Below are 26696 nucleotides of genomic sequence, written 5' to 3' on the forward strand. Positions count from 1 at the left end.
TCTCTTTCTCTCACACCCCACATCTGATCTGTCATTAAATCTTACCAGGTTTACCACTAAAACATTTAGAATTCAGTTTCTCACCACCACCTCACCATTTTCTCTCACTCCACTTTCTGTAATAACTTCCTAACTGGCATCACTACTTTGACCCTGGTCCAACTTACCTTAAATTGCCATACACCTGCCAGAGTGATCCTTTACAAAAAACGTTAAGTTTGCTCAAAACATCTCAAAGGCTTGTCAGTTCACTAAGAGTCAAAGCCAAAATTCTTGTTATGGCCAAGGAGACCATGACCTGGCCATGGCTATTTCATTTGTTCTCTCCTCTCCTCCGAGATCCAGCCCACCTGCCTGCTTGCCCCTACCTTGCATCCCTTCCTTGCCGTTCTTATGAATGAAACCCTTTCCTGCAGGAAAGTTTCTTCATTCATACTTTGCTCATTTCCTTCAGTTCTCAATATGAATTGAGCAATTTTCTTCCATCACTATCTAAAAAGGCATGCACACACCTCCTTACACACACCACCCTTTTTCCCTGCTTTGTTTTTTCTTCCCCTCCCCCTTCTACTTTTACCTTGTTGGTAGTGCTAGTTAACGTGTTACAGGAATTACGTATTTAGTAATAGTTAATACATTCAGTGCTCACTATGTTTTAAGTGCTTTATATATTAAGTTACTTAATCCTCACAACACCATGAGATAAGTATGTAATTGTTCTTTAATTTTTTTAATGTTTTGTTTATTTTGAGAGAGAGAGCACGAGCAGAGGAGAGGCGGAGAAGGGGGGGGGGGGGAGGGAGAGAATCCCAAGCAGGTTCCACACTGTCAGTGCAGAGCCTGATGCAGGGCTCTAACTCAGGAACCTGAGCTGAAATCAGAAGTCAGACGCTTAACCTATTGAGCCATCCAGGAGCCGCAGTGCTTAATTGTTCTCATTTTTCCAAAAGGAATCTGAAAACACAGATGTTAAGCAATTGCCCCAAATCATACGTACGTGAAATGGTGCAGCAGGGGATTCCATCCCTAGGAATTCTACTCTGGAGGCCATGAGGTAAAATACGATGCCATCCAGGGCTGCCTTTCTAATTACTTTGAAATGTTTACGTTCTGGGAGCCCGCTGGAATGTAAGCTGCATGAGGGCGCTTCTTTTGGAAGCTACTGTTTATCCCCAGCTTAGAGAACTCAGCCTGCTAGCAAGTCCCTCAATACGCTCTGAAAAGTGGGATAAATTTTAACTCGAAAAAAACTATCGGGCTCAGCAAAAAAACTTAAAACTTGAAGCCTCTTTAGGACTGCCAAGAGCCAAGTCTTGGTGGCTGGAGGGAGCAAAACGCGAGGCACCCTTCAGTGAGGTCTGGGAGATTGGCTGGCAGAGGGGAGTGGCTGCAAAAGAACGACTATTTTGAGCACAAGTTTTATTGACCGAATAGATTTCAAAAAGGAGGTGCGCTAAGGCGCAAGACTGGAGTTAACGCGAAGGGTAACAGGCGACACCATCCTAGAGGTTAGAAGCAAGGGCGCCGGGACGAAGACCGCGGGAGCGTGCCTATGAAACCCGCCCCAAAGCGACTGCTCCGCCCCAGAGTGCCGTGGGATTGGCCCCGTAGCCCCGCCCATTCCGGTGATCCCGCCTCACAAGATCAGCGCAGGGTAACCCGGAAGCGGTTGTGAGGCGCCTCAGCGCGCTGCAGCTCCCTTTTCCGGTCGGCGTGGTTTTTGTGAGCGGAGCCACCGCGGTGCCTGGGCCTTCACCATGAGCGTCCCGGCCTTCATTGATATCAGTGAGGAAGATCAGGTGTGCTCCCGGGCCGCGACCGCCGTCAGGGTGGGGTTGGGGGAGTCCTCAAGGGTGTGAGGGGCTGAGTCGGGGCTGAGTCGGGGCTGAGCCGGGACCAGGCGGGTGGGACGCCGCCCCGTGGAGTCGCCGCGGAGCTGAGAGCCGCACATCACATCACACACGCGAATAGGGAGGCCGTGAGGCAAGCCGCTAATTTGTGGCCTGGAGTAGCATTAGCACGCCAGCCGCCCGTTCCAGCGCTTGGCCCGAGACTTTACACCCGGCTAGCTTCCTGGTTGGCGTCGGGACTTTTCCAACCCAATTCACTTCTGACGACACTACTTTTTGACTGACTGGGAATGGTGTCTGCTTCCGCCTCCCAAATGCAGCCACATCCGGAGTGGGAGGTGGCGAATCTTTAGACAGCGTTAGCAGACTAGGGTAAAGTAATTTTGTACTAAAGGTGAAAATGGTTTTATTATGCGATCACAGAGGCACAGGTGACCCTACTTTTATACATAGGCCGTATCTTCTTTCTTGTGCAGGAGTGAGAGTTACGAAAACTGAAAATAGAACGTCAGTTTCACCCTCACATCTGGCGAACCATCCTAATATTTAAAAATTTTCTATTTCGGGCTTGGTCTTTTGTATGCATGGCTTCATATTTCTCAGTTTTTTTCCATAACAAAAGTTAAACTTTAGTTGGTGGGAGTTAAAACATACATGAAACGTATTTTCACTAAGTTGATTTTGTAGAACTGAAAACCGTATTCTGTGAAATCGCAAGTGTTGTTTTGTATTTTTTGCTACTCCCCTTAAATGGAAATTTCGTTTTCATAGAAGAAAACGCCATTACTGCCCTAAGATATCTCGTGGAATTACAGATGGGATTCCCACTCTCTCCGCCATGGTGAAAGCACATTCTCAGCCCTGAAGAGCGAAGAAAGGGGGAGAGGAGAAAAGACTAGGGAAGGAGTTGAGCACTTAGAAAGGAAAATGTAGAAGACCATGAAAAAAAACCATATGTGGATATTAATGGAGTGATATTAGCAACAAATTGGCTATTAGATTACCCATAAAAAGCATTTGATTTTAACATAGGAGGGAATTTGTAGCAGGGAACAGGAAGTTCTTGTCATTGGCCACATTTCAGTTGCTACTCTTGTAATACAACATTCTTTTCAGGTAGCTAATGTTATTGCTTCAGAAATTTAACTTCAAATTCTGTGTTTGATTAGAGTTCAGAAATGTAGTTCAGAATTTTGTCGTTCACTTGTACTTCTCTACAGCCACTTGGAGCCGGTGAGCATGACAGATAAAAACTGTTGATTGAATGATTCTTAGAAAGAATTTGCTTTGTATCAACAAAGCAGAAGCTGAACGAATGCTTTTTTTTTTTTTTTGTATTTTTTTGGACAGTTTCCTTCATAGAAAACATGTTCCCCAGTGGTGTTTTTGTGTTCTGTGTTGACATTTGTTTCATGAAATCTTGTTTATAATAGCAACTCACAGGTGATGTTACTATGTTGTTATCTGAAAGGGTAACACCATCAGACCTACAGATAAAATGTACTTTTCTTAGGCAGCCAAACATGTTTGTGGGCTTAGAAAATGTGATACCTATACATTTACTAATGGTATTCTTTCATCTCCCTGTTTCAGTTTTTCATTTTATTATTTTAAATACCATCTACATTCATGTTTGGCTGCCATAAATACCAAGGCCTCAAAAGAACAACTTACTAAATATTATATATATGCATTAGAATAGAAAATGTCTGAATACCTGAATGCGAAACTGTAGTTATGTTTTTTTAGGTCCAGAGGTGCTCTCTGATCCCGATACGTATTTTGCATTCTAAAAGATTAGTTCTAAAGTAGATCCAGTTTGAAAAGTATTATATTCAAGACACCATTCAAAGGCATCATGCTTTTATCTTTGTGTCTCCCAAAATGCTGGTCTCAGGTTCTCAGACATTTTATTGACACATGATTACCTACTTGCCAAGGTAATGGCAAATGTCTACCTTTTTAAGATAGCTATATTATGTAGCAATAAAATTGCATTTCTTTAAAACAAGTTGAATTTTTACCAGGTCAGATTAATTCTCCTCCACATACAGCCCCCTCCTCAAAAAAGCTCCTCAAAAAAGAAGTTTTTTATGCACTGGAAGTTCAACAGCATATAGGTGATAGAGAAATTCTGAAGGTGATCCATGTGGGCCATAGTGGGTTTGTGTAGTCTCTTGGTTTTGTCGAAAATCTGTGGCTCCTGTGGGGTTGTGATGAGGCCTAAGGTGGGGGAGAGGCACTTCAGCATAATAATTTAAAGTCATCGTTAAGTATAGTATTTACATTCCCTCCTCCCGCCCCCCGCCCCCGAAAAAGAATGGTTTGGGATTTTGAATTTTGGCATTGCCGGTTTTATAGATGTTTATCAGTCTTACTTGATTCAATAGGCTGCTGAACTTCGAGCTTATCTGAAATCTAAAGGAGCTGAAATTTCAGAAGAGAATGCAGAAGGTGGACTTCATGTAGATTTGGCTCAGATTATTGAGGCTTGTGATGTATGTCTGAAGGAAGATGATAAAGGTTTGTTTTTAATTTTTTGTAATATTTCTTACTGATCATAAAGGATCTACTTTTAAATTTTTCTCGTAAGTTGTATTTGTTGTAGAACTGTTAAGCCTTGTTTGTTTTTAATCTTCTCTTTGCATATACTTTCGGTTTATTCTAAATCTGTATACTTATGAAGTAAGCTATATTGATAAAACATCTTTTTTACATCAGTTGTGTATTTTGAATGTTAGGTGCATACACTCAATACTGATAATTTCAGGGTGAACTGAAGAAAAATGAAGCTCTTCTTTCCTTTTTATAGGTTTATATTAATATCAAATCGGATAGGGGCACCTGGGTGGCTCTGTCAGTTAAGCATCCAACTTTGGCTTGGGTTCGGATCTCAGGGTTTGTGAGTTCAAGCCCTGCGTTGGGCTCTGTGCTGACAGCTCAAAGCCTGGAGCCTTCTTCAGATTCTGGGTCTCCCTTTCTCTCTGCCCCTCCCCCACTTGTACTCTTGTCTCTCTCTCACAAAAATAAATAAAACGTTGAAAATTTTAAATATCAAATGGAATATAATTTCAAGTAATCTAAAAGACATTTACTTAATTGGCTAGTTTCCTGTTTATTGACATAAATGGGAAATTTTGAACGTTGGGAATTTTGTGATCTTTAGTTAAGGTTTGAGATCAAACTTGGTATATAGTCAGTATCTTACACTCAAAAATCAATGACTCGGGAAGTTGACAGGTTTCATTTTTTAAATAATTTTCTGTTTATATGTAAAAGTTTTTTTCAGTTGGGAAAGCATTCTAGCCTAAGACCTAACCAATAACTTCTAAATTATTGAATATTTTGTCAATAAAAATTGATGCCATGTATTTGACATGTAAATCAGTCTGCTGGTTGAAAACCAAACCTTACATAATAATTTCTTTTTTCTTTAATAAAATGTACAAATTGCTTTCTGGATGTTAGCTATATAACAGAATTGGTTTCATTTGAATTCACATATAATGTATTTTTAGCATAATGCACATTATTGAACTGTTTTACAGTAGCCAGGTCCATCTTCCTAAAGTGTCTTATGTTTAATGGTCTTTGGTGTTTTAAAACACTGGAAATATATATTTAATTAGACATGTTAAGTGTGATAGCATTGCTACTGTGTTATCCATACATGTATAGATGTTGAAAGTGTGATGAACAGCGTGGTATCCCTTCTATTGATCCTGGAACCGGACAAGCAAGAAGCTCTGATTGAAAGCCTATGTGAAAAGCTGGTCAAATTTCGGGAAGGTGAACGCCCGTCTCTGAGACTGCAATTGTAAGTTAAGAACTGAAAGAGGGTTGGTTTTTCAAGGGTCTCTTTTTATGTCACTATCATTTAATGGTTGAAAGCAAGAATTCTGGAACTTGGCTGTCAGCTGTGGCTCTTATTAGTGTAACCTTGGACAAGTCATTTAACCTTCTGTGCCCCATTTCCCTCCTTGTAATGTGAAGTATTAATAGTATTTGTCTTAGATTTGTCCTGAGAGCAAATAATCTCAACTTAATCATCATAATTGCTGATCTCAAACACTGTTTTATTATTTGTTTGTTAATCAGGCTAAGCAACCTTTTCCATGGGATGGATAAGAATACTCCTGTAAGATATACAGTATATTGCAGCCTCATTAAAGTGGCAGCATCTTGTGGGGCCATCCAGTATATTCCAACTGAGCTGGATCAGGTAAGTTATTATGTGGAATACTTATTCTGCATATATGAAGTATAGATTTAATTTATGGCTAAAGTAAATAGCAAATATGTATGTTCTGAAGTTATCTTTTAAATGGTGAAAGTATGTTCAGCTGTGTTCACTAAATTTCCTGCTTTTGTCAATCTTGTAGGTTAGAAAATGGATTTCTGATTGGAACCTCACCACTGAAAAGAAACATACCCTTTTAAGGCTCCTTTATGAGGCACTTGTGGATTGTAAGAAAAGGTACTCAGAATTGGTGTACTAACTTAAAACTTCACAGGCAATATAGCAGTTGAGGCTGTTTTTAAAAACAAGTAGGGTGATTTTGCTCTATTTTATTCTTCACAGAGTTGCTGTAAATGTATTTCTGTAAATTTCATCTACTAAGTTAAACATAACTGCAAAGTTTAAAAGTTTTTCCCGTCTTTCAGCTTTTTAAAAAGCAAAACTTGCTTTTGTTCCAAAAAATGGTACAGCTGTTCATCTGAAAGCTGTATATAACTTTAGACTAAGGTGTTTCATGATGCTTTGATGTCTTAGTATGGGGTGTAGTGCTCCCACTTCTGTTTAATGATAGTGAGGGTTTATCAAAGTTTCCACAAAGTCTCTTATATAAACAGTACTTCTGAGATCAAATTTTGCAGTAGACTCTACTAAATGAGTACCTATTTAAATGGCTTCTGCAAGGTCTTGGGTTTCTAAGGCTTGTAATTCAGCCTAGCTAATTTCATGCCCAAAGTACTTATTCTATATACCCAGCTTTGGGATGCTTACCAAATGATAGGTTTTGCTCAGTTTTCAGAACTAATGTTGAAAGATAATCTTACTTTTTTTTTTTTTTTTCAACGTTTATTTATTTTTGGGACAGACAGAGACAGAGCATGAACGGGGGAGGGGCAGAGAGAGAGGGAGACGCAGAATCGGAAACAGGCTCCAGGCTCCGAGCCATCAGCCCAGAGCCTGACGCGGGGCTCGAACTCACGGACCGCGAGATCGTGACCTGGCTGAAGTCGGACGCTTAACCGACTCTGCCACCCAGGCGCCCCTAATCTTACTTTTTTGACTTAGCTTTTCAATTTCTCTTTTCACATAGTGGTTAAATACTTTTAGAAAAAGTAAACAGCCTTCCCTTTAGTTTTATTGCACAGTTTTTATACTGGCTTTTAGTGCTGGGTATTTAGTATATTAGAGAGGGTAAACAAAGTTTCTCTTATGTTAAGTAATGTAAACTTTTTGCAGTTTTTGTTAAATTTAACAATATAGAAGGAAATTTTTGTTGTGAAAGTTGGAACGTCGTATAAAAGAAGAGAAGCAGGGGATCTTGTAATAATAGCCTGTTTCATTCTGATCAGTGACTACTGTCTGTTATACGTTCTCACTTATGTCAGGATTCTAGCCTGTAGTCAGTAAAATGTTAAGAGTAAATAGTTAATAACAAACACCATTTCAAATGGAGAGAACATTAAAAGCTGTTAGAGAAAGAGTCTTTATTTTCATTCACATTTCAAATGTGCGGGCTGTGGAGCAAGACTACTAGGATTCAAGTCTTGGCTTTTCTACTTGTTGTAGGATTCTAAATAAATTACTTAATATCCCTGTACCTCAGTTTCCAATTTCAAAGTGGAAATAGTAGAAGTACTTAACGTCTCGTGGGGTTGCTGAAAAGATAATAACATATATCTAAAGTGCTTATTGAGACAACACTCATTAAAAGTTGGATATTATTCTTCTCTCCTTTTCCTTTTTCAAGCTCACCTTTAAGAAGGTAGTCTTTTTTCTGGTAGAGTAATTTAAAATGATGAGTGTTAACAGTTTCCCTCTGAATGTCTAGCGCTTATCAGAGATGATGACTACTCACTGGATGATTTCTCTGATTGCTGTTCAGAAGGTCTTTAGTCTGTTATATGTAGAAGGGAAGGGACTAAGGTTCTAAGGAATTCCAAACTTAATTTTCAGAGACATTGAAATAGGACATATACACTCTACTAGACTTGTCCCAGTGTTAACATACTAGAGAATACCTGCAGCATTTGTTAGAGATGATCATTCTTTCCTTTTGAAACACTGTCTTCAGTTGGTTTTTGAGGCTTCCTTCCTTCTTCCTCCCCGCTCTTTATTGAAGTGTAGGTGACATACCATATATTAATTTCAGGTGTACAACATAGTGATTCTACATTTATCTACAAGGGGCTCCTCTCTCTTGATTCTTCTCTTCGTTCACAACTTGTTTATGGGTTCCTTCTTCTCTAAACATTAGGATAACTTATTCCTGGGACTTTTTCTTTTCAGTTACATTCATTCCCTGTGCATGTTGTTTCTGATTTTGCTGTGATTTTGGGGGAGGCTGAGTACCAAATGTATTTTGAGTGAAACAGTTTTTTGTGTTGCTAGGTTGTTAACATTCAGAGCAAGGCATTTCACAACCCTGGCCTCACCTACTAATATGCTAGTGGTGTCTCCTAGTCCTTAGAACAGCTGTAGTAGCTCCCATGCACTTGTAAATGCTTTGGAGGGCACCTGGTGGAGAAAGCAGCTGTGGCCTGAGTGCTCTCATTCAGTTGCATGCCTTTATTTTTATTTTTTTTTAAGTTTGTTTATCCTGAAAGAGAGAATGTGGGGATGGGGCAGGGAGAGAGAGGGAAAGAGAGAATCCCAAGCAGGCTCTGTGCCTTCAGTGCAGAGCCTGATGCGGGGCTCAATCCCACAAACTATGAGATCATGACCTGAGCTGAAATCAGGAGCTGGGTGCCTAACCAACTGAGCCGCCCAGGTGCCCGTACATGCCTTTAAATACTGTATATATACTGGTGATTTTCACATTTATCTCCTCTATTTCTTCTCTGAACTCCAGATATCTATTCCTGTTAACAGCTTCATTTAGATACCCAAAAGACATCTCAAACAACATCTGCAAAAGTGAGCTATTGATTTTTCTTTCTAAATCTTTTTTTATTTTCTCCAACTCAGGAAATGCCATTTCTGTACTTCCAGTTGCTCAAAACACAAAGCTGGAATTTCTTCATGATTCTTCTTTTTGTCTTATACTCCATATCTGATCCAGTATCAAATCCTGTCAGCCCTGATAAATCTAAAGTCAGACCCACTTCTCACTACTTCCGTTGTTACCTTATGGTCCAAGCTACCATTATTTCTTACTTAGATTATTGAAGTAGCCTCTCAAATGGTCTCTATTTGGGGTCTTGTCCCCCTACAGCCTTTTCTTAATACAGCTGCCAGAAAGTTTTGTTTAAAAAAAAAATTTTTTTTTAATGTTTATTTATTTTTGAGAGAGAGAGAGAGACACACACACACAGTGCAAGTAGGGGAGGGCCAGAGAGACACAGAGTCAGAAGCAGGCTCCAGGCTCTGTGCTGTCAGTACACAGCCCGATGCGGGGCTCAAACCCACAAATCATGAGATCATGACCTGAGCTGAAGTCTGACTCTCAACTGACTGAGCCACCCAGGCGCCCCTCATTTACTTTCTAAATTAGTCTTTATGTTCCTAAGTGAGACATTTTGAAGTGTAATCTTTTTATTTTCTCCAGTCTGTAACCATGATTTTGTGAAACACAACTTCCAGCACATTTTCTTCAGGATACATTACAAAATTCATAGGCATGCAAAACCTTTCTGACCTGGGCTCCTATCTACTGAGGTAATTTGGGGCTGGTGGCATGCTATTTTTGTATGGTGCATTGACATACAAAAACTATGCTTTGTTGATATGGATATTCCCTCCTCGCATTTCCCCCCAACACAGCCTTCTTGGTTATCACACCCGAGACCTAGTGAACCTGTGTCAACTGCAGAAGCATCTTTCTCTTTCATAGTCTGGACCAGGGGCTGGCACCTTTTTTTTTATGGTCCCCAAGCTAAAAATGGTTTTTATAGTTTTAAAATGGTTAAGAAAGAAAACTAAAGGGAGAATAATATTTTATACCATATGAACATTATACAAAATTCAAATGCCAGTGTCCATAAAATTTTAATGGAACATAGCCATACTTACTCATTTACATATTTCTATAGCTGCTTTTGCCAAGACTTGAGTAGTTGCAGCAGAGACCATATAGCCTACAAAACCTAAAATATTTACTGTCTGTCCTTTCACAGAAAGTTTGCCTGCCCTTGGTCTAGACCTATTCTCCACTTTGTTTCTCTGCCTAAAACACTACTGTCATGTTTAGGTTAGGTGCCTTTCTTCTACAGCACCCTCTACTTTTATCATGGCATGTAACACCCTTTGTTGAAAGGTTTGTGAGGTTGTATACTCACTGAAGGCTAGGAACCTTATTTGTCAACCATTGTGTATTCCCCAGGTGTTTGGCACATTATGGGCATTGGATGGATAATTAGTACTCACTCTAAGGAAGGACAAGAGGATGGCCATTTTATTTAAACACAAAGTTTCTGTCACACTGCTCTTTTAAATTTTAAGATTTGGGTTTTGCCCAATACACGTAAAATGTAATTTTTTTTTCCTGCTTCTGAATTTGAATTCTGAGATTCACCTTGCCCTTTTATTTATATTGGTGGTTGATGAATGCAAATTGTGTAACATTTCTTGAGTCCTTATATATCAGATACTATGTACTTTAAATGGACTATTTTATCTGATATTTGTGAAATTAGATTTCTTTTTTTTTTTTTTTTTTAAATTAGATTTCTTTAGCTGGTAAGATATATTAGATTGAAGTATACTGTGACTACTAAAACTGGAAAATGAAATGCACATGTGCTTATAGAGTGTCACAAAATAATGAACAATGAGTAAAATGCAATTTTTCTTTAAAATTTTCTTTGAATTCTTACAGTTCTTTCACTATATTTAAGATGCTGGTTACCATTTAACTACTTTTATATTTACATTTGTATGATTTAATAAACCTTGGGTTTGTAGGAAGTTTTTTTTTTTTTTTTAATTTTTTTTTTTTCTTCAACGTTTTTATTTATTTTTGGGACAGAGAGAGACAGAGCATGAACGGGGGAGGGGCAGAGAGAGAGGGAGACGCAGAATCGGAAACAGGCTCCAGGCTCCGAGCCATCAGCCCAGAGCCTGACGCAGGGCTCGAACTCACGGACCGCGAGATCGTGACCTGGCTGAAGTCGGACGCTTAACCGACTGTGCCACCCAGGCGCCCCTGTAGGAAGTTTTAAAATACCATTTAACTTTCAAAAAAAATAAAAATAACATTTAACTTTTTAAAATAAATGATACAGCTCCTACTGATTGTACCCAAGTTGAATCCAGACGTGTGGAAGTGTTTTTAGGAAACAAAGAAAAAAAAATGACTTTTCCCAATTAGCTTTCTATAACTGTCTGAAAATTCATCGGTTTAAAGGAAGAAATGAAGGGTGAAGATAAACATTTTCCAAGTCTTCAAATTAAATGAATGCATTTTGTGCTTTTCACTGCAGTTAAAATTGCACAGTTTTAGGGATAATTTAATTGGAAGGCTATTTTTAGTAAAGTTACTTGAATATATGGTGTTGGCTCTACTACAGCTATGCTTTCCTAACGGTTTTTAGGGCACAAAACTTTTTTTCCACCTAGGGACTTTATACTGTACTTGGTCTTCCCTTTGCCTGGAAAATTATCTAACCCTCCACCTCCAGCACTTTTCATGGCCAATTGTTTTATATCCTTTAGATTTCAGCTTCTGTATCAATCCTTCAGAGAGAGACTTTCCCTGTGTACTTTCCTGTCTCTGCTGTGTTGTTACTTTTACATCGCCATTTATTTCCTTCATAGCACGTGTGTGTGTGTGTGTGTGTGTGTGTGTGTGTGTGTGTTCTATCAATTTACATTTTTTTCATCATGGTAAGTGTACTCTTTAATCCTCACCCCCTATTTTCACCCATCCTTCTACCCACCTCCCCTCTGGTAATCATCAGTTTGTCTGTAGTTAAGAGTCTGTTTCTTGGTTTCTCTCTCTCTTTCCCTTTGCTCATTTGTTTTGTTTCTTAAAGTCTGCATGTACATGAGACCACATGGTATTTGTCTTTCTCTGACTTATTTTACATAGTATTATTATACTCTAGCTCTATCCATGTCATTGCAGATGGCAAGATTTCATTCTTTTTTATGGCTGAATAATGTTCGATTGTGTGTGTATTATTTATATAACACACAATCGAACAGTATTCTATTATACACACATATGTATATGTAATATATCATACACACACATGCATACACATATATCTTCTTTATCCATTCATCAGTTGATGGACACGGGCTGCTTCCATAGTTTGTCTGTTGTAAATAATGCTGCTATAAATATACAGGTGCATGTATCCTTTGAATTAATGTTTTTGTATTCTTTGGGTAGATACCCAATAGTGCGATTGCTAGAACATAGGGTAGTTCTCTTTTTAACCTCTTGGGGAACCTCCATACCGTTTTTCCACAGTGGCTGCACCAAGTATGCATTCCCGTCAGCAGTGCACAAGGGTTCTTTTTTCTCCACATCCTCGCCAACACTTGTTTTTTGGCTTTTTATTTTAGCCATTCTGATGGGTATGAGGTAACATTTCATTGTAGTTTTGATTTGCATTTCCCTGATGATGTATGATACTGAGCATGTGTTGGTTGCCATCTGTATGTCTTCTTTGGAGAAAGCCTTTTACCATTTTTTAATGAGATTATTTGTTTTTTGGGTTGTCGAGTTGTATCAGTTCTTTATATATTTTGGATACGAACCATTTAAAAGATATGTCATTTGCAAGTATCTTCTCCCATTCCATAGGTTGTCTTTTCGTTTTGTTGATTGTTTCTTTTGCTGTAAGAAGCTTTTTATTTTGATGTAGTCCCATCAGTTTATTTTTGTTTTTATTTCTCTTGCCTCAGGAGACATATCTTAAAAAATGTTGCTACAGTCACTGTCAGAAATTCCTTCCAGCGGTCCCCTCTAGTATTAGGGTTTCAGGTCTCACATTTAGACTTTTAATCCAGTTTGAGTTTATTTTTGTGTATGGTTTTAAGAAAGTGGTCCAGTTCATTCTTTTGCATGTAGCTCTTTTCCACAACAGCATTTGTTGAAGAGACTGTCTTCTTCCCTATTGGTTATTCTTTACTCCTTTGTTGAAGATTAATTGACCATATAATTGTGGGTTTATTTGTCAGTTTCTGTTTCATTGATCTATGTGTCTATGCCAGTACCATACGGTTTTATTTTTTTATCATTTTTTTCCCAATACCATACTGTTTTAATTCTTACCACCTTGTAATATAACTTGAAATCTAGAATTGTGATACCTCTAGTTTCCTTTTAAAGATTGCTTTGGTTACTCAGGGTTTTTTGTGGCTCCATACAAATTGTAGAATTGTTCTAGTTCTGTAAAAAAATTTTTTTTCTGTAAAAAATGTTAGTATTTTGATAGGGATTACATTAAATGTGGGGATTGGTTTGGGTTGTATACATTTTAACAGTGTTTGTTCTTCTAACCCATGAGCATGTAATGTCTTTTCTGTATCTTTGCATCATCTTGAATTTCTTTCAGTGTTTTATAGTTTTCAGAATACGGATTTTTGACCTAATTTTATTCCTAGATATTTTAGTGTTTTTTGTATGATTGTAAATTGTTTTCTTAATTTCTCTTTCTGCTGCATCATTATTAGTATATATGAAAGCAACAGATATCTGTTCATTGATTTTGTTTCCTGTGGCTTTCCTGAATTTATTTATCCATCTGATAGTTTTTTCAGAGTGTTGTGTTTTCTATATATAGTGTCTGTCACCTGCAAATTAGTTTCATTCCTTCCTTACCAATTTGGATCCGTTTTATTTTTTATGTTGTCTGATTACTGTGGCTAGGGCTTCTAGTACTATGTTGAATATGGTGAGAGTGGACATCCTTGTCTTGTTCCTGGCCTTAAGAGAAAATCTCTCAGTTTAAGTATGATGTTGGCTGTGGGTTTTTCATATGAGGCCTTGATTATGTTGAGTTACGTTCCCTCTGGATCTGCTTTGCAGAGGGTTTTCATGATGAATGGATGTTGTATTTTGTTAAATGCTTTTTCTGCATCTGTTGAAATGATCATATGGTCCTTATCCTTTTCTCTTATTGATGTGATGTATCAGATTGATTTGCAAATATGAACCACCCTTGCATTTCTGGAATGAATCCCACTTGATCACGGAGTATGAGTTTTTTGTTTGTTTATTTTGAGAAAGAGCATGTGCATGCATGCACACGTGACCAGGGGAGGGGCAGAGAGAGGAGTGAGAAGCTCAAGCAAGGTCTGCACTGTCACCATAGAGCCCTGTGTGGGGCTCAATCTCACAACTGTGAAATCATGCCCTGCGCTGAAATCAAGAGTCAGGCACTTAACTGAGCCACCCAGGCACCCCCGGGGTGTGATTTTTTTTTTAAATGTATTGTTGGATTCAGTTTGCTAATACTTTGTTGAGGATTTTTGCATCTATAGTCATGAGCGATATTGGCCTGTAGTTTTCTTTTTTGTATATGTGATGTCTTTATTGGTTTTGGTATCAAGCCCATAGAATAAATTTGGAAGTTTTCCTTTTCTGTTTTTTGGAATAGCTTGAGAAGAATAGGTATTAATACTTCTTTAAATGTTCAGTAGAATTCACCTGGGCCTGGATTTTTTGGTTTTTTGGGAGTTTTAAAATTAGTGGTTCAGTGATTGGTCTTGTTCAAATTTTGTTTAGTTTTGGTAGGTTATATCTTTCTAGGAATTTATCCATTTCTTCAGTTATTCAATTTGTTGGCATGCAGGTTTTTATACTATTCTGTTACAGTTGTTTATTTCTGTGGTGTTGGTTGCTATTTCTCCTCTCAGTGATTTTGTTTGGATCCTCTCTTTTTTTTTTTTTTAAATGTGTCTTGCTAGATGTTTATCAATTTTGTTGATCTTTTCTGAGAACCAACTCCTGGTTTCATTGATCTGTTTTTTTAGTTTCTGTGTCTTTTTTTTTTTTTTAAGTTTATTTATTTATTTTGAGAGAGCAAGTAGGGGAGGGGCAGAGAAAGGGAGAGAGAATCACAAGCAGGCTCCATGCTGTCTGTGCAGAGCCTGATGTGGGGCTTGAACTCGTGAACCGTGAGATCATGACCTGAGCCAAAATCAAGAGTTGGATGCTTAATCTGAGCCCACCAGGTGCCCCTATATCATTTATTTCTGCTCTGATCTTTATTATTTCCTTCCTTTTGCTAGGTTTGGGTTTTATTCTTTTTCTAGCCCCTTTAGTTATAAAATTAGCTTGTTTGAAATTTTTCTTGCTTTTGAGGTGGTAGGTCTGTTTTAGTATAAACTTCTCTCTAGAACCACTTTTGCTGTATCCCAGAGATTTTGGACTGTTGTGTTTTCATTTTCGATTGTTTCCATGTAATTTTTGATTTCTTTGATTTCTTGGTTGACCGATTCATTGTTTAGTAGCATGTTATTTAGCCTCTATGTATTTGTGCTCTTCCCAGATTTTTTCTTACGGTTGATTTCTAGTTTCACAGTGTTGTGGTCAGAAAAAAATGCATGGTATGGCTTCGACTTCTTTTTAATTTAATTTGTTGAGACTTGTTTTGTGGTCTATTCTGTGATCTATTCTGGAGAATGTTTTGTGTGCACTTGAAAAGAATGTGTATTCTGCTGTTTTAGGATGGAATGTTCTGAATATGTCTGTTAAATCCATCTGGTCCAGTGTGTCATTCAAAGCCACTGTGTCCTTGTTGGTTTTCTGTTTGGATGATCTTTTCCTCGATGTAAGTGCAGTGTTGAAGTCTCCTGCTATCATTATTATTGTATTACTATGGATTCTTTCTTTTATGTTTGTTATTAATGGTTTCATATATTTGGTTGCTCCCATGTTGGGTGCATACATATTAATAATTATTATATCCTCTTGGAGTGTCCCATTTATGATTATGTAGTGTCCTTTGTGTCTTGTACAGTCTTTGTTTTTATTTTTTTTAATGTATGTTTGTTTGTTTATTTATTTATTTATTTATTTAGAGAGGGAGAGACAGAGTGTGAGCAGGGGAGGGGCAGAGAGAGAGGGAAACAGAATCCGAAGCAGGCTCCAGGCTCTGAGCTGTCAGCACAGAGTCTGACGTGGGGCTCAAATTCACAAACCATGAGATCATGACCTGAGCCGTAGTCGGACGTTCAGCTGACTGAGCCACCCAGGCGCCCCCAGTCTTTGTTTTTATAGACTTCTGTCTGATGCTACCTTGGCTTTCTCTTGACATCCATTTGCATGTTAAAGGTTTTTCCATCCCCTTTCAGTCTGCAAGCCCTTGTGATCTGAAATGAATTTCTTAAGGCAGCATATAGATGGGTCCTGTTTTGTTTGTTTTTTTAATCCACTGTGTCACCTTGTGTCTTTTGATTGGCTTGTTTAGTCCATTTACATTCAAAGTAGTTATTGATGAATATGTATTTATTGCCAATTTGTTATTTTCTGGTGGTTTCTACAGATTTTCTCTGGTCCTTGTTCTTTCATGGTTTGTTGGCTTTCTTTAGTGATCTACTTGGATTCCTTTTTCTTTACTCTTTGCGTATCTGTTACTGTTTCTTTGTTGTTTGTTTTGTGGTTACCATCATGGCACTTGTAATTTTTCCTTAGTTTTTGGTCTTTCCTACTAGAAGGAAAGTTGCATGATTTTTCCCATAGAGAGAGGGACCATGTCTCTGGGGCACCATTGTATTTATCATCAGCATAGTACTTGGCACATAGTAAATATTTTTGAGTGAATGGATGACAGATATTCTGAAATTCCTAAAGCAGTATTTCTTTTTAGTGATGCTGCTTCAAAAGTCATGGTGGAATTGCTGGGAAGTTACACAGAGGACAACGCTTCCCAGGCTCGAGTTGATGCCCACAGGTAATGTTAAACACATTCTGATGGGGGCTGCCTAGAGCTTGGAGGTTGAGCATCCGTGTTTCTCATACAGCAGAAATCATGTTTGCATCTCTCAGCGATCCAGAGCCATTTGGTACTGTGTGCTCTGTGGTGATTCCACCAGAGCTACCAAAATTTACGGTTTGGTATTGGAATAACCATAGATCGCATGTGGAATAGCCACATGGTGTTTTCTGTTTAGGGTATGGCTGGTATGGGTGTCATCACCCCAACCTGAGAAGTAGAATTTAATCTAAGGTTTACCTTAATATTAAGGTCTGTAGATGAGGAAAAGTTGGTGGCTTGCTAAAAGTTAGCCCATTGCTAATGAGAATAAGGGCTTCAAACAATCCTAGGTGTATTTAGTAGCAATAATAATAGAATCAGTTTCTTAAATCTAGAAAACGGAAATAGCTTCTTTATAGGGTGTGGCTTCACAGGGATCTGTGCATGATAGGTATTGCTAGAAAGTATAGTTTGTGGATGAGATCTCTAACTGAGGTTAAGACTGCCTACATTCAAATACTCCATCTCTTAATGAGTAGTTATTGGGTAAGTTCCTTCTGAGCCTGTTTCATCATTGATAAAATGGGCATGATAATACTGTCTGCCGGGGTGTTGTGAGGATCAAGTGAGGTAATGCATGTAAAGCACTTAACTCAGTGTCTGGCACATGGTAAGATGCCACTGCTGTTTTGCTTACTCTTTGATTACTTTGGCCATGCTTTCTCTCCAGCTACATTTTTGTCTGAAACTACTTTATTATTTTATTTTGTTAAAACAGATATACCTGACAAATAGATTTATTGGCCGGTTTTAATCCCAATCTGGTAACTTTTTTATGCTGTGTATATATTGAACTCTTAGATATTTTACTGAATTAAATATATTTTGCAGTCTGTTGGCAAAAAGTTCCTGAATCTCAGGACTGAGCTTGTATTTTTGTTTTATAATTAAGGTGTATTGTACGAGCATTGAAAGATCCAAATGCATTTCTTTTTGACCATCTTCTCACTTTAAAACCAGTCAAATTTTTGGAAGGCGAGCTTATTCATGATGTAAGTACTTTAATATGGAAAATATTCTTTTCTAAATGTAACATACTAAAGCGGAGCTCTTTTTCCTTGTATTCATGAGCATGACTGTTAGATCTGGGAAGACAATTGTTTATTCTTTTTATACCAGGAACAGAATGAAATTTAGGACCAGCCTTTTTTTCCAATCACTGAATGTACCTGTTCTTTCTCCCTTTCCTTCATCTCCTTACTTGCCTGACTGTTATGAACTTAAATAATACAAATTTCTTCTTGTATGTGGTGTCAGCCAGCCCCATTTAGGAGCATAAATCTGATATTTAAAAACACATGAACACACTTTTCAAGTACAAGTATAAATAAAGACATTTTGGGTTAGTTTCCATTTATACTATGCCTTTACTACTCAGGGTAAATCACTTCGAGCTCACTGAATTTACTGATTCTTTCATCTAAGTGTGTCTTAATGAAAGCAAATGGTTTAAATGGTAATTTTATCAAATAGATTGATATTTCTGCACTAAAAGAAGCATAGAGTTTTATTGCTGAGATTTAGTGCCTTAAAAATATCTTGAGTATAAATCATGATTCTGTATTGAATATTACATTTTTATTTTCTGTCTAGCTTTTAACCATTTTTGTGAGTGCTAAGTTGGCATCGTATGTCAAGTTTTATCAGAATAATAAAGACTTCATTGATTCACTTGGTAAGTTTTGGAGTTTATTCTTGGGAAGGGTATAAAGAAAAATGGGAACATGCTGTTCTTGAGCTCACATATATGGTGAGATCCAGCAGATACGACTGTGGCCTTTTGTATAGATTATCCTAACCATGTATGATAGAACAGCAACAAACCTAGGTGGACAGTTTAAAAGATTACTCAGAATGAATTGGGAATTGGAAACCAAGGAGGTGTAAAGGGTAGCATTTGTGGTGGAAAGAACATGAAACTAGGAATCAGAGAACCTGGGCCTTTTTTTCTCTCCATAAGAACTTGTTGGACTTTAGGCCTTTCTTCTAGATCTACTAGACCAGCCTGCTTTGAGATAAAGTTCTAGCAAGAAGCAGGTGCTTAGAGGAGATTCAAATAGAAGTAGTTCCATTGATATATGTGTTTGTAAATGGTGGATGGGGATGGAGCAGAAAAGCAACTTCAGGGATCACCATTAGTTTGATCATAATGGCAACTTTTAGATGTACTCATTTTAATAGCTGACAAAATTTTGATGACTAAAGCTGCTTTATTTAAAATCAAATTATTTGTTTGTAAATGACCTTTTATTCCTTACATTTTGGGGGCTTTTTTAAAAAGAAGCCATAGTTACATAATTGAAACAAGTGGGTTTTTTCCCCCCGTCTAATATATTGTATGCTTGGTGCACACCCACCCCCCCCCCCCCATTTCAAATTCTAGAAGTGTATGGTATTGTTAGGCAGATCTAAGTGAAGCTGTAGATGGAATTGGAAATGAAGTTACATGATGGGAGAAACTTTCTTAACTACAGCTTGTTGAAGACAGCATAGTCTTAGCTTTATATGATTTTAATCTTTGAGTTTTCTTTCTAGATAATCAGAGCTTAGTGTTTGTTAAGTTGAATTTAATCTTACCCTCACTGAGCAAATTCTATATACATTCAGTATTTTATTTCCTTCTGGAGCATGATTGTAGCATACTAAAATTCAAAGAGAAAAATTAGAAAATCTGTAGTTGAACAGATTTAAATTGTTTTAAAACGACCATTTTTTGGAGAGTGAAGTCAACTATGAAACTAAGGTACTTTGTTTTTCTACTAGGCAATAATCAGAATACTTTAGAGGTTGGTTATAGTTTCCATGTTAATACTGAATTGTTAGTTTCCTGGTTTGGGAGATAGATGAAAAATACATCTATAATTTATTTTGATTATATTATTAGTCGTCAATTTGGTAATCATTAATTTCTATCCCTTGTACATTTCTCTGCAGTCATTGGAATTGGGGAAGATTGAATTATTCTGAACATAATAAGGCATTTGAAATACACCAAGATAAAGTAGATGCAAGTGTGTTTGTGTAGAATGCTTTGCCAGGTGCACTAGACCCAGAAAACCACATTCTGTCCCAGTTAATTTGTTTTGTGGCATGAAGCTATGTGATGGAATGTTAATGTCAGCAACCTCTTTATTTACGCACCAAGGAAAAAGGAGTAGTAATTAACACTTTGACACTCCCCCATTGATGTGTAATTGACTGTTTCAAAGGAGCACTGGTTCATAAGCTATTGCATGCATTAAAATTACGTTTTCTATATTGCAGCATTTTAAGACAAGGGTCAGTGACAATGCAGAAATTGCTCAATGATGCACATTTTTTTATTACTGCATTAAGGTTTTGACATATTAGTAATGAATAAATGTTTCCATAAAATTAGATTTTTTTATAACTTTAAAATTGAAATATGACACAGAACGCTGTGACTTCCTCTTCAAAGGTAATGTTCTAGTTTCATGAAACAAAGCACAGCTTTCTACAAGTCTTTAACTCATACTTCACTGGCTTAATAGTTTTGATTTTGAGAACAAGAGTTCTAATGGCTTTAAGTTTGGGTCTTGTTTTAAAGTATCATCAATTTGATATGTTTTTAAATGCCAGTTTCCACGTGTAAGACAGATCAGGTTTTACATAATTCACTCTAGAAATAATCTTCATTTATCTGATAAATTTTTAAATATATGGCAAGCTTGTAACTACACAGAGGGTAGCAGAAAAGAGGTATTTATATGTATATTTATGTCAGAAAAGATTTTAGAAACTTTAGGAGTGTCTATCATTTTATCATACTAAAAGAGAACTGTGTGTACCCAGAGAACTGGGAATGTTAAAGAATTTTCTTGTACTTGAAAATATTTAGTAGTAGTTCTCTGTGATAGGAAGAACATAGAGTAACATTTCTAATTTATGGTGCCAACTCGAAATCAAATTCTCCATTTTGCCGTTAGTTTCTTGAACATGTATGCAAATTAGCGATCTTTTATTAGAAATTTGTAAAAGATACTTTCGGCAAAACATCTTATTAAATGTGTGTATTTTTGGTTTTACATGTATTACTAACATTTATTGCAACTCAGAGTCTGGTTACGAATATCTGGATTCTACAGGTGGCATCAGTTTATCAAAAACACTTTGTTTTATTAACACTGACAACTTGGGCCAACAGTAAGCATTATCTTGTGTCAACTGAATTGCCCTAACATGTCTACATGTAATCTGGTGTTATACAGTTGCTACCTTCTTGCTTCAGAAAGTTAATCAGCATCTAATTTGCATTTGTTAATTAGGGTTAATGTGCACTAATTGATTTTTTGATGCTTGTAGATTTCCATTAAACCCGGTTAGCAATACTTACTTGGATACCTCATTCATTTGAGTTATGATGATCATGTTTTTGTTGAATCTGTGCCAAATAGAAAGCCTGCATCATAATTACAGCTAATTAACAGACGATTATGTCCTATATTAATGGGCTTCCCTTGTCTTCTGCTAATATATGTTATAAATTTCAAGTTTATTTATGGAGTGCTTAGAACTTTTTTAACAATAGAAACTTGCGGCTCTTAATTATTAGAGGGTACATGATCATTTGCTCAGTTTACATTATTTGAAATTTTAGAGAAAAGGAATGTGTAATTTTAGATTAATTTAGGAAGCTTGTTTTATATAATTAATAAATTAGCATCAAATCAGGACAGTAGGATATTGTGTTATAATTCCGCTTTTTCCACTTAGGAGCAGGTAATAATTGGAATATTCAGGATTTGTAAATATTTATTTGCTTATTAGTTGTTTATGTTATAAGCGAATGTATTTTTTAAGCCTAGTACTGTCACTTTGACTACACGTCAGTCATTTAATCTCTTCGCTGTTCACATTTTCTTGTTTTTTAAAGTGAAAGCATCAGGACTAGGTAATTTGTTAAGTTTCCTTTTGGGTTTAGCAGTTGTTTGTGATCTGAATAATTGTAACAGCAGGTTTCATTAGAAATTATGAGGCAGAATTTGAATTATTTGTACAGTTTTCTACTTCAAGTACCCTTGTTAATGGTACTGTTCCATTTCATCTAGTACTAATCAGTGTAGCCTGTAATTGTTTTTTTTCTTTTGTTTTTTTTAATGTTTTTATTTATTTTTGAGACAGAGGCAGAGCATGAGCAGGGGAGGGGCAGAGAGAGAGGGAGACACAGAATCTGAAGCAGGCTCCAGGCTCTGCGCTATCAGCACAGAGCCCGACGCGGGGCTCGAACTCACAGACTGTGAGATCATGACCTGAGCCAAAGCCGGACGCTTAACCGACTGAGCCACTCAGGCGCCCCAGCCTGTAATTGTTAAATGATAAACACACTTTTGCAGTTTTGACTTAAGTGTTAAATCCAAAGTGACCTAAAGGGAAATGGAATGTTTTTGTAACTGAGTGTATATGAAAATATTTTAAGGCTTCATGTTTACTAGTAATACTGACAAAAAGTAGATAAGGAATCCTGTGTTTAAATAGAGAACAAAGAATAAAAATAAGTTTAAGTAAAAATGTTCTTATGAAATGAAGTTTGTACATTTTATCTCCTAAAATGTATAACTAAAACGTGTAAAATGTGCAGAACTTTAAGGGCTTAAAAAATACCATTTTATAGCCCATTCTTTTTTTTTTTTAATGTTTATTTTATTCTTGAGAGAGAGAAGACAGAGCATGAGCGGGGCAGGGGCAGAGAGAGAAGGAGATACAGAATCCTAAGCAGCTCCAGGCTGTCAGCACAGAGCCCAACGCAGGGCTCGAACTCACGAGCTGTGAGATCATGACCTGGCCAAAGTTGGGCGCTTAACCGACTGAGCCACTCAGGTGCCCCTGTAGCCCATAAGTTTGTTCCTATCCAAAGTTCTTAACTTTGAACCTATCACCTGTGGCAGTGTAGTAGTAAATGTGGTTCTAGAAAAATAATTGTAATATTCCACAATTTATTTATGGGGTCAGTTTATGGTTTGCAGATATAAGCAGCTTTGTCAGAATTACTCTGTAAGTGCTCTAACAGTGACTTCCACAAGAGTTTGACACAATAGTTGTGATTCTTCAGATCTTTAACTAGTGTGGATATTCATCAGGCTTTACCCCTGTGTTATTCAGGTCTATTACATGAACAGAATATGGCAAAAATGAGACTGCTTACTTTTATGGGAATGGCAGTGGAAAATAAAGAAATTTCTTTTGATACAATGCAGCAAGAACTTCAGATTGGAGCCGATGATGTTGAAGCATTTGTTATTGATGGTAAGGCAGAACATTTTCATTTTTTTCCTAGAGTTTCTCTTCTACCTTGCGGAATAGAAGAGTTTGTGTCTTGAAACTGAGTCATATGCTAACAAAGCTAGAGTCTCTTACAGCAGATGTGTATGTTTAGTACATTTGCAGACTATTTTTGCAGCAGGGTGAAAATTCACTGGAAATACAAATTGCTATGTGATTTTTGGTGTTCTGCCCCTTGAAATCATACAGAATAAAGGCCTTTAGGCAGTATACTACAGTGGTTAAGAGCCTAGATTTTAAGTATCAGACCTAGTTTGAGGGCCAAGTCGTCTTCTGTGAAACAGAAAAGTAGGAGTTACTACGTAGTTTTGAGGATTAAATGAATGAATGCAGGTAAAGCTCTTAGCCCAATGCTTGGCACATAGTAAATGATCTGTAAATATTGATCATTATCAGTTTTTTACAAATGGCCAGAAATAATTGCATTATAAAGTGATTTAATTGTTAGAAATTTCTTTCGGGGCTTTTTAAATTTGAAAGTTAGGGGAATTGTACGGTCAGGATTAATAAAACGTACAGAAGTATTGACATGGTTTCATTTTAATGCTCTAAGTCTCAAATGGTCCAAAAAGAAGTAATATTAGGTAGGAAATTAGTATTCCCCCCCCCCCCCAATATGTGATTGTAGGGGAGAACACTTAGAATTTGTAATAAAAACTGTACGTGATATTCAGTGTAGATTTGCCTGCCCAGCAACCATAGGACAAATGCATGACCTTCCTCTTGGTTCCATCACATTGCTGTGCTTGTTATTAGATTGAAAGAGTCAGTTTGTAAAATATTTGAAAATTGTAAGGTTTTATTGTGGTTTACTTAGTTTTATATCTTAGCTGTTTTTCTTGGGTATTTTCCACATAACATATCATGTAAACCATCTTTTTTCAGCGGTAAGAACTAAAATGGTTTACTGCAAAATTGATCAGACCCAGAGGAAAGTAGTTGTGAGGTAAGACATTTAAGATTTTGCAGCATTTTGTGGAACAATTGTTTGTTCTGATTATTTCAACTTAAATGTTTAGAGAATGAAGGTGGTGTTCTTACCAGTTGACTGTAGTTAAATAGTTGCTATTTATCATAATTTTATTAAAGTTCAGACTGAATGTGATTAGCTTATTTAATGAAAGAGTCCTATTTTCCAGCACATTTCATTTAATGGCTCAGCATTGGCTAGAATACTAATGACTTTTGTGTCTGGTGTATGTAGTTCAGGAAAATAGAACGTTTAGCATCAATATGGTAAAGATTTTTAAAAAATAATTCAGAAGCGTAAGAGAATTAGAAGCTTATGTCTTTTATGTATATTTAACCTTGTTTTTGGCTAGATACAAGTGTGTAGTATTGTAAAAGAATGCCAGAAGGATAAAAGATTGACTAACAACTTTGTTTTTAATTTTTCAATTTTTAGTCACAGTACACATCGGACATTTGGAAAACAGCAGTGGCAACAACTGTATGACACACTTAATGCCTGGAAACAAAACTTGAACAAAGTGAAAAACAGCCTTTTGAGTCTTTCTGATACATGAATTTTTATGCTATATAGAAAATTTTGTTCTTTTTGGAAAAAATCCAAATCATAGTAAAACATAAACTTCAATTTGACTACAGTCTGGACATTTATTGTCTTAAAAGAAATGTAAAAAGTCACAAATTTCAGAGAATACAAAGTAATAAGTTACAAAGGGTCACCACCTATCTTGTATAATATGGAAGTTGTGTTCTGCAAGGAAGGGGGTTGAAGGTGCAACAAGAGCTTTTTGGTAAAAGGATGTACAGAGGAGAGCACATTTTCTTAAGGGGAATTGGATGTTACCAAGCAATGTTAGCTACCTTAGATGAAGCATTTGCAAGCAAACATAATTTCATCACATGAAAAGAAATTGGAGAAGTGCGTATAACTGTAAAGCTTGAAGTGTAACATTCTGTTCTAGTCAAAACCATATGATTAATATTTCAATTAAGTCCATTCACCACTTGAAAGCATTTATCAACATCCTTTTACTCTGTCATTTTTTCCAGCATCTCTTCTGTTTTTCTTTTCTTAGGGTGGTTGTCATTTTCTAAGCTTAGGAACTTTTCGATTTCATTAACTTGATTTGTTTCCAGGCTCTGCCAGTCCTCTTCACCAGGAGATGATGCAGCCACATTGGTAGTATCTTTAATCTTGATTGCCTGAAAATGGCTTTGTGGCAGAGTTGATTTCAGAGGCTTTATTTTCACCTAGGAAAGACCAAACTTATTTAGTGTTGAAATTACTCATTTTTTAAAGTCATCAACAAGAGTTAAAATCCTTAAGGCTGTGCAATTACGAGTATGTGATAAAGCCATCATTTTTCTCGGCTAATTTTCAGCAACTACCTTAATTTGGCACAAAAAAAAACCAATAAAATGTGAATGTGGAGGCTTAGGTCTATGTAGTAGCTCCTTGAGATCCCTAATAGAGCCCAGTACTACCATGAACCTTTTCTAAAAGGTCTTAAGCTTACACTGAAAGAAAAGATACTTAAAACAATTACAGATAAAAATCTGTTTTGTCTGCTACTCCCCTTCCCTTCCCAAACATGTCTATGTTTTGTATCTTCTATCAAAACCAGGAGAAAATTAAAAATGCTAACAGAGGTAGACTGCCTTATAAAAACTGCCTTTTACTTCATGTTTCCTCATGCTTCAGAGCACCACTGTTGGACAAACAGGAAAGAACAGTGAGGTATTTGGAAGTTGGCATGTTTCCAAGGCACTGCATTGGATCATACTTCTAATACTGTGTTTAAAAATTATGTAAGTTTTTAATTTTAAGGTTTTTTTTCTGGTAATTATTGGAAGTTTAGAAAATAGAGGAAAAAGTATAAAGAAATCAAATTCATTAGTAATCTATCCAGGGAGACCAGTCAACACATTTTGGTATTGTTTGCTGCTATCTTTTTTCTATTTTTAGTGTATTTGATCATTCTATAGAATTTTAGATCTTGGTTTTTCCCTCGTGGGCTATTTCCTCAGTCTTTAAAATTTCTCATAAACCATTGTCAGTGGCTGCACAAAAATAAATTTGAGTTAATTTCCTGAAGAAAAATAAATCTTTGATGGTCTTCTTGGATTCCAGATAAAATCTTCTGATAAAAAGTCACATATTTTAGAAATGAAGAACAGGATAAGAATGACATTAAAATTACCTAAAATCCCAAGTACCATTAAACATTTTGATGTAAATATTCTGGTCTCTCTTCTGTGTATATATACACTTTTAAAATCTGGATCATATTTCTGTCTTTTTCTGTTCTGTGTTAAAAATATTTTTAGTATTTTCCTCTGCTCTTAAAAAGTTAACAACATCGCTCCATTATATTCCATGTTCCATAATTTAGTATGTTGAACATTTAAGTA

The 26696-nt window shown here is 36.7% G+C and overlaps 2 protein-coding genes across 6 annotated transcripts in view; one reads left to right on the forward strand and one right to left on the reverse strand.

Annotated features, from left to right (window-relative positions):
* Positions 1–1640: 1640 nt before the first annotated feature.
* EIF3M (eukaryotic translation initiation factor 3 subunit M) lies at positions 1641–24917 on the forward strand. The gene is made up of 11 exons (XM_003993139.6): positions 1641–1799; positions 4241–4373; positions 5529–5667; positions 5949–6072; positions 6233–6327; positions 16848–16931; positions 17908–18007; positions 18609–18690; positions 23136–23279; positions 24201–24261; positions 24721–24917. The coding sequence occupies exons 1-11, from the start codon at positions 1758–1760 to the stop codon at positions 24839–24841; spliced, it is 1125 nt and encodes a 374-aa protein (XP_003993188.1). The 5' UTR covers positions 1641–1757; the 3' UTR covers positions 24842–24917.
* CCDC73 (coiled-coil domain containing 73) overlaps positions 24678–26696 on the reverse strand; it is a 175364-nt gene continuing 173345 nt past the window's right edge. For all 5 annotated transcript variants that reach the window (XM_045039108.1, XM_045039107.1, XM_023239733.2 and 2 more), the window contains one exon: positions 24678–25535. In XM_045039108.1, the coding sequence (XP_044895043.1) occupies positions 25314–25535 (222 nt within the window). In that variant the 3' untranslated portion in view covers positions 24678–25313. The remainder of the gene's footprint in view (positions 25536–26696) is intronic.

The sequence above is a fragment of the Felis catus genome, chromosome D1 (assembly GCF_018350175.1).
Source record: "Felis catus isolate Fca126 chromosome D1, F.catus_Fca126_mat1.0, whole genome shotgun sequence".
NCBI lineage: Eukaryota > Metazoa > Chordata > Mammalia > Carnivora > Felidae > Felis > Felis catus.